The 8,014-nt window shown below is 63.0% G+C and overlaps 1 protein-coding gene across 1 annotated transcript; it reads right to left on the bottom strand.

Moving 5' to 3' along the window:
• Positions 1 to 2,328: 2,328 nt before the first annotated feature.
• NEUROG3 (neurogenin 3) lies at positions 2,329 to 2,871 on the bottom strand. The gene has a single exon (XM_088168596.1). The coding sequence runs from the start codon at positions 2,869 to 2,871 to the stop codon at positions 2,329 to 2,331; it is 543 nt and encodes a 180-aa protein (XP_088024722.1).
• Between the last annotated feature and the right edge of the window lie 5,143 nt (positions 2,872 to 8,014).

Below are 8,014 nucleotides of genomic sequence, written 5' to 3'. Positions count from 1 at the left end.
GCTCTCTTTTGCCATTTTTTGCAAGAACGCTGCTTTTGGGGATAAGTGAGTGTGTTGTGATCCTCCTCAGTCCCACATAGATGCAGATAGAGAGGGCAATATGATACCTCCTGTAGGGAGATATCGGACTGGAGCTGCACTAGCAGGGAAAACATTAAATGATTTTATCACCCAAATAATGATGGTGTTTCGCCTGTGGCCACACACAGAGGCCTTGGAGCACTTTGCAGACTGTTAGAGTAGGAAAACAATGCACAATTCAGCCAGGAAGGGGGGGAAGGGGCAGGAATACTATTAGGTCTTTCATTCTGCCTATCTGATCTACGACACAGATAGATCACGTTCAGGGCTATAAGAGTACACACAGGGATAGGCACACACGGCCTTTTCCGAGTCCTCAGCCTTGCCCCATGGCCTGCGTTTCTCCAGAAATGTGGGTGTTTCTTCCCAAAGCAGTGAATAGGCAAAAGGAGGGGGGCTCTGCATAGATGGGCAGGAGAGAGCAGAAAGCGCAGATTTCCAAAAGAAGCTCAGGTCGAAAGCGAGACCTGCTCACCTTGCTTGTCAGCACTGGCACCGTGTGCCCTTGCTGCCTTCTCCCAGGTGTGCGGGACACCTGCGGCTCCTCTCCGTGGGACACTTTGTTGACCGAGGCTGCATCAAGTGCACGAGTAAGCGGTCACTGCTTCTCCAAAATCCAGCGAGCCCCGTGCAGAGTGTCCCGTCAGCACCAGGGCCATGCCGACCTCTCCCTCCAGCTGAATGGAGAGCACCCCAGCAACTCCCGGCAGAGACACATCGGGAGGGGCTCCCCATCACCCCGAGGGCTCGGGAGAACCGCTCGGTGCCCCCGGCCGGCCTTCAGCACCATGGCCAGAGCCCGCAGCGCCGGGGCGGCCCGGGGCCGGGGCTGAGCCGCGCAGCGCTCCGCGCACCCACCGGCACCAGCCCTCCCCACACTGCTGCCTCTGCCCCACTCCAGCCCGCCCCAGGGCTCCTGCCATGGCGCAGGAAGGGGAAAGGGAGGGAAGGAAGGGGTTCCCCATGCTTGCCTCCCCATCGGGGGGACGCGGGGTGGCGAGGCAAGGAGCCCGGGTTGCCGTGCCCGGTGAGGTTCCACTCTCGCTTCTTTCGTTGCGGTGCGGGAAGGGGAGGTTGTTGCGGGGGGGGCGCAGAGTTGTTTGTGCGTGCAGCTTTGTTTCCAGTAACCAAATTTCTTTTGTTCTACAAATTGCCTCAATAGCGTCTCTTTGCCGCGGGCAAACGGGCTCAGCTGAGAACAATTAGCATCACAATGGGCTTTTGGCCTCGCGGGCCGCTTTGTCTAGCGGCGGCCGCCCCGCCGGGGCAGCGCGGAGCGGGGAGGCGGCCTGGCCGTAAATCTACCAGCTACAAATTGAGTCCCGGCAGGAGAGGGCCGGGAAGGGCTTACGGAATTCAGGCGGGCTCTCTTCTGACCGTGGCAGGGGATGTAGTAGTGTCTTTCCCATCTCCCGAGCTTTTAGCTGGCCTGACGCTCCCCCGGCCCCCGCTCAGAGCTTCGGGGTCTGGATGCTGCCCACAGTTAAACTGAGCCCCGGGGAGGATGGGGTCGGCTTGAGGGGACGCTGCCCCGGGCACCAGCGCCTCGGGGACGTCCTAAAACCAGCCCCTAAAAGCAGCCGGGCACACCTCACCTGGAGACGGCGGGACGGGACCGGCCGCAGCTCTGCGCGAAAAGGCACCTGCAGAGAGAGGCCGCGTTTAAATCCGAGCGTGGGCCTCGACGGGCACACGCCGGCGTGCGCACAGGCAAGTGTGGGACCCCGCAAGGTCGGGACCCCGCAAGGGAGCGACCCCGCACCGGGCACACCGCACACGGGGCACCGAGGGAGCCCCCGCGGCGCCCGCGCTGCCCTCCCCGGCGATTTTGGAACTCCCGGAGAGCCCCTCGGTGACAAAAACACGGCGTCGCACACGACGAGGTCTGGCCGCGACACGCTTTATTTTTCCTCTTCTTTTTTTCTTCAGAAAACCCAAAATATAGCTGCGGGTACAGACAGCTGGAGCACCGCTGCTAAAATACTCTTATATACAAAATACATATTTGTTACGCAATATAATCAATAAATACCGATAGCGACAAATTAATATAATTTACCGTTAACGAGTACAAAACCGTGATTTGTTTTTGTCCGCCCGCTTTCCAGCCGAGCGGGACGGGACGGGGCGGGACGGGGGGGACCGGGGCTCCCGCCGCCCCCCCGGCGCGCAGCGCGGGGAGTCCCCGCTCCGCCCCACCGGCTCCTTGAAGGCCACAAGCGGGGGGACATCGGCCGGGCAGCGGGCTCAGAGGAAGGCGGGGAAGGCGGCGGGGCCGCGGCGCAGGGCGGCGGGCGGCGGGGCCGCGGGGCAGGGCGAGTCCCAGGGCCCGGGGGAGGCGGTGGCGGGGGGCGGCGGCGGCGCGGGGGGCTCGGGCAGGTTCTGCTCGGCCAGGCGGAGGCTCTGCGTGAGCGCCCAAATGTAGTTGTGGGCGAAGCGGAGCGTCTCGATCTTGGTGAGCTTGGCGTCGTCGGGGAAGGTGGGCAGGACGCTGCGGAGCGCGTCCAGGGCGGAGTTGAGGTGGTGCATGCGGTTTCTCTCCCGGTCGTTTGCCTTCATGCGCCGGCTCCTCTTCTGCTTGCTGAGCAAGCCCTCGTTCCGCGCCTTGCCGCGGCCCCGCCGCGCCTTCCCCTTCCTGCGGGCCGCCGTGTCCCGCGGGGCCAGGGCGGTGCGGGCCGGCGAGGCGCCCCGGCTGCCCGCAGAGCCCCCGCCGGCCGCCGGGGAGGGGTCCTCGGCGCCACCGAAATACGGCTGCCCTTCGTCCGGAGAGCGGTCGCTCTGCGGGGCCATCCTGAGAAGCCAACCCCGCGTCGGCCGGCCCGGGAGAGCCCTGTCCCCCGCGGCTGCGTGTGCTGAGCCCGGCCGAGGCTGCGGGGCACAAGAGCCGCTCCCCGCGGTCCCTGGAGCGCGGGCAGGAGAGGTTGTGCCGCCGGCACACGACTGCAGTTAAGCCCCTATATATAGGGCCGGCAGACAATGGGGATTTCCCGGCCGGGCGGCGTGTGCGCCCCCCCGCCCGCACCCACCCCTTGGCACGCTTTTATCTTATCAGCCCGACGGGAGCGTGCCGGCCCCGGCACCGCCCGCTGCCCCGGCCCCCGCCACGCGAGACCCCGCTGGCTTCCACGCCGCGTCGTGCCGCGCCGGGAGCCCCCTCCCCTGCCCGCCAGCCCTCCCCGGGACGGGACCCCCGGGCCGAGCCGCTGACCCCGCCCGGGGGGGGCTGAGCCGCTCTCCGGGGCTCCGCCGGGGTGCAAGCGGGGGTACAGGGGCCCAGAGGTGACAGAGGGCTCCTCAGCGCTCGGCTGCATAACGCGGGGAAGCGCCGGGCCCCGGAGTGGCCGGGGACGCCGGTGTCTCCTCCGGTGCCAGACGTGAAGGTCCAGCCGGCACCACTCCGGCTCCGCTCCCCTCGGCGCAGCCACGACCACTTCCCGCTGCCCCGGAGCCGCGGGGCGCTCCCGGCACCTTCCCTCCGGTCCCTTCTCCTCTCCCCTGCAGCTCCGGGAACATCCCCGCGCCCCCCGCGCACCGACCGGCGGAGCCGCGGGCGCTGCGCTGCGGGCGGCGAGCGCCAGCACCGGAGGGGACAGGACGCCGTTCTCCAGCCCCCACACTAGTAGTGACTTTGCCCCCACAAGGGAAACAGAGGCTGGATCCCGCGGGGAGAGGGCCCTCCCAAGGCCCGAGGCCACCCCCGCCCCGTCGGCCCGGCGCTGGGCCCGGGGGCAGCCGCGCTGCCGCCGGAGCTCGGTGCGCAAAACGTGCCGGGGATTTTTGCGCACCGGCTTCGGCGGGCGGCGGGGAGCTGCCCGGGCCCGGGGCTTCTTTCCCCGGCGGAGGGCGAGGGACCGGGAGTAGCGGGGCCGGGCTCCCCCTGCACGGCACGACGCCCCCGGGGGTGCGGGCAGGGCCGCCGGGAGGACGCAGCCCTGGCGGGGCGGGAGTCCCCCCTCTCCCTCACCAAAGCGGCGCGGCGGATCCCGGTCGGGGATCCCCGTGCCGGGGAGCGGCCGGAGCGGCCCCGTTGGGCCGCGGCGGGGCGTGGGGAAGCTCCCCCGGCCCGGGCTGCTCCCCGGCCCCGCGGGGTGGCCCTGGCCGGCGCGATGCGCGGCGCCGTGGGGCTGTGCGCGCTGCCTCTCCAGGAGCGCGGTGCGGCGGGCGGACAGCCCCGCTGGGAGGGCGGGGGAGGGTGCCGAGGGGGGCCGGCCACCGCGGCGGCTCGGGCGCCCCTTCTCGAGGGGCGGCTCGGAGGGCAGCGGAGGATGAATAGGAAGGGCCCGGCGGGGTTGGGGTTTTTTTTTGTGCCTGTGCAATTGGATGACAAAAAAATCTGGCGAGCGAGTTTCCAAGCCTCAGACTGCCCACTTCAAACGTCCTTCAAACAAAAGCTGAAGAGGAAAAGAAAGCCCCACCTGGTACCGCTGTTTGCTAAAATAATAATAAATAGATTTCGTTTAATAAATAATTACAAGAGATTGTAAAGTGGAGTACTTTGGGAAGCATTAATCATGGGGCTGGGGGCAGACATCACCTGCTGGCAAACAAGACAACTTTATTGTTAAATCACCTTCCCACTGCCACTTTCCGATAACTCCCTCCCGTCGCCACAAAGCCCGGCCGGGGATGTTTACTCATAGTTAGCATAACAAGCACCATATTACCACGAACGTGATAAAAACCCGCGGGGGCACCGCTGCGGGCTCCCGCTCACACCTGGCCGGGCCGCCCGGTGCGGAGCTGGCACCCAACGGCCCTTCCAGGAGGGGCCCTGCTGCCGTTTACATTGGCCTGGTTTATGCTGCTTTATAACAGCTTTACTGCAATCCCTATCTCCCGGCCCTATTTGTCTTATTTTATTGAAAACATATGGTAACCAGAGCGGCCCCGGCGCATCCCTCGCCTGCCAGGCGTCGGGAACGTTTGGCGAGCCGGGGCACGGCCGCAACCCGTCCGCCCGCCCGCCGGGGGCTGTTTGCTCGGCAGAGGGGAGGGCAGATAAGGCTGGGCCCGCTCTCGGTCCTGGGGGTGACCCCAGGCTCCGGGGGCCGCCGGCCGCTCCGCGCTCGCCACCCACCCCGGGACCGCCGGTGCGCTCCGGCGGGGCCGGGGATGCGGCGGCCGCAGCGGCGGGCGCACGGCGGAGGCACCTGCCCCGGGGGCCGCCCCGTCCTTCCCCCGCTCCCTGCGGCCGGGCTGCTCAGGAGGTACCGTGATTTGCGCTGCCATATGTCGGGCGGGTCGGCGGAGCAGCTGCTGCCCCGGCCCTACCTACCCCGCTCATAATACCTGGGAGCCGCAGCCCCGCGTCCCCCTTTGAGAGGGCAGCGCGGCGGGGCCGGGCCCGCGCCGCTGTTTTTGTGACTTTATTGTGGCGCCCAACAGATGCACGCCGGCCCCTCCTGCCCCTCGCCCCGGTGCGAGCGCGCTGCTCGGGACACAAGGAGCACAGATGCCAGGCGCAAGGTGCACCAGATGCCCCCCTTTGTGAATTCAAACAATATTTCTCCCTTCCTCCCCCCGCTCCCTCCTTTTCCTACCAGAGTGGGAGAAGAAGGGGCGCAAAAAGAAATTTTTGTATATATATATAAAACAGCCAAAGCGGAGAGGAAAGGCGAGCCGCAAGGCAGGAGGCGGCTGGAGCGCGTCCCCCGGAGCCGCCCGACAGAGCGCACGGGCGGGCGCAGCGGCGCGGCCCCGGGAAGGATCAGGAATGCCCGGCGGGACGGAAGGAGCCGCCTCGGGAATCGTTCGGTACCTCCTGAGCGCTGGCCCGCACACAGCAGAGCGCGGTCTGTCGGTTTAATGGGCAGCTGAGGGGTGGAAGCTCCAGAGCGAGCCGATGTGACCGGTCCTCAGCACCTGTTACCACGCATCAGAATGTCCCTCGGGGCCACGAAAATGCGCCAGGGGTGGGAGAACCTCTGCTATGAGACAACCTGAGAGAGCTGGGGGTGTTCATCCAGGAGAAGGAAGGGCTCCAGGGAGACCTTAGAGCTCCTTCCAGTGCCTGGAGGAGCTCCGAGAGAACTGGAGAGGAAATTGGGACAAGGACAGGACACAGGGAATGGCTTCCCACTGACAAAGGACAGGGTTAGACGGGATATTGGGAAGGAACTCTTCACCTTGAGGGAGGTGAGGACCTGGCACAGGGTGCCCAGAGAAGCTGGGGCTGCCCCTGGATCTCTGGAAGCGTCCAAGCGGGACAGGGCTTGGAGCAACCTGGGGTAGTGGGTGGCATCTCTGCCCGTGGCTGCGGGGAGTGGAGCTAGATGATCTTTAATATTCCTTCCATCCAAATCATTCTATAATTCTAAGATTCTGTGCAAGGAGAAACAAGCCCTAGGATAAGGGATGCTGTGGCTTCACCAGAAGAGGAGAAACCCGGATAGAAAACCCGAGAGTTTTCAGTGTGCAAACTCACTCTACAACAAACCTCTCTCCATGCTAATGTGCCCTCAAAACAGCCAGACAGGAGATGGCTTCATAAGGCTGCAAGAGCAGACGTTCTGAAACGTTCTGGAACAGAATGCAACAGTCTTCAGCACAGAAAACACCTGGATTATCTCTGGATAGGAGAGAGGAAAAGAAATACCATGGAGAGGAAAGGCAGGGAAGAAATGTCGAGTATACAAGGATCAGTTGGGTACTGGTCTGTGAAACCTGTTACCTGAAAGTATTTATTCAACCATCCAAGCCTCTACCCAGGTAGAGAAGGATGGTCCTCCCTTCTCTGGGAGCCAGTCTCCTCCTGTCATTCCCAGCTCTGCCAGGCTTGCTCCCCTTCCTATTTATGGTCAGTGGCTCCTTGCCCCAGCCTGTCTCACCTGCCAGAAAAAGAAAGGGATTTTCCTCTGCCCTGTTGCCAGCCTGGGCACGCAGGGTGGGTTACACATCTCCCTCACTTAGGTTTTCCAAGCTGTTAAAATTTCTCAGCAAGTTTCTGGTGAGCTCTGGCAGAATCCAGCAGCAGCAGCACTCAGGCTTCACCAGCTAGCAGTGGTCAATTTATCACCCACCAGTTGGGCAACACAGACTCGGGGCTTCACTATTCGTTTCCATCAACTCTCCTTTGGCCATCAGTGAATAATTACAGACCATGGATATGCTGAGCTCAAAGTGCCACCTTCCTGACCAGCCCTTCATTTCTATAAGGATTAAAATATGACTTGTGGCACTTTGATGCCTGATGGGGTTAGAAGCACAGCAAACTGGACATATGGGCTCTCTCTGATATTCCTCATTCCCCAGCTACCCATCAAACAGACAGACGGTCCTTAATGGCCTCCAAAAATAATTAAAAGATGTGCTTTCCTCTCTGGATTTAGAGGTCAGACTTCGAACACATCAGAATCCACCAGGACTGGCTTTTGAGAAGCAAAAATGTTGCTAAAAAACAGGAGTTTGGAAGGAAATACCCTGTCCCATCTGGAAAAAAAGGGCAGAGGCGCCCTGCTGGGCTCACACACCTCTCACCCCTCTACAGAGCTTCATCGAAGCCCTCAACATGAGGCAGGGCAAGATGGGGGTGTCTTTAACCCCTTCTTTGCCAACTGAATTGGGTGCCAGGTCTCTGGCACCACAGAGAGATGTGCCCACCGTGGTGCAGGGGTCACTGCTCAAGCCAAGTCCCCTCTGCCAGAGGGATTGTGACCCAAACTTGTGGGGTGGATATTTTCCCACTGGTCTCACGCATTGCTGGTAACCGGTTCATGATCTTCCCGTTGCCATTCTCGGTTGAGCCATCCACATCTGGCACCCCACAGTGCCGTGATGACTGGCCCACAGGGTTTAATGTACTTGTAGCCCCCACCCCAATCCCAGCAGCACCCACACTCCCGGTGCATGACCCCATCCCCTGCCCTGTGCCAGCGCGGTGTCTCTTCCCATCTTCTCCCTTCTTTCAGTCTCAGGAAGCATCATGCCTTCCTCT

Source organism: Sturnus vulgaris, chromosome 8 (assembly GCF_052056855.1).
Source record: "Sturnus vulgaris isolate bStuVul1 chromosome 8, bStuVul1.hap1, whole genome shotgun sequence".
Taxonomy (NCBI): Eukaryota; Metazoa; Chordata; class Aves; order Passeriformes; family Sturnidae; genus Sturnus; species Sturnus vulgaris.
The sequence above is the reverse complement of the archived record's forward strand: the minus strand, read 5'-3'. Positions and strand labels throughout refer to the sequence as shown.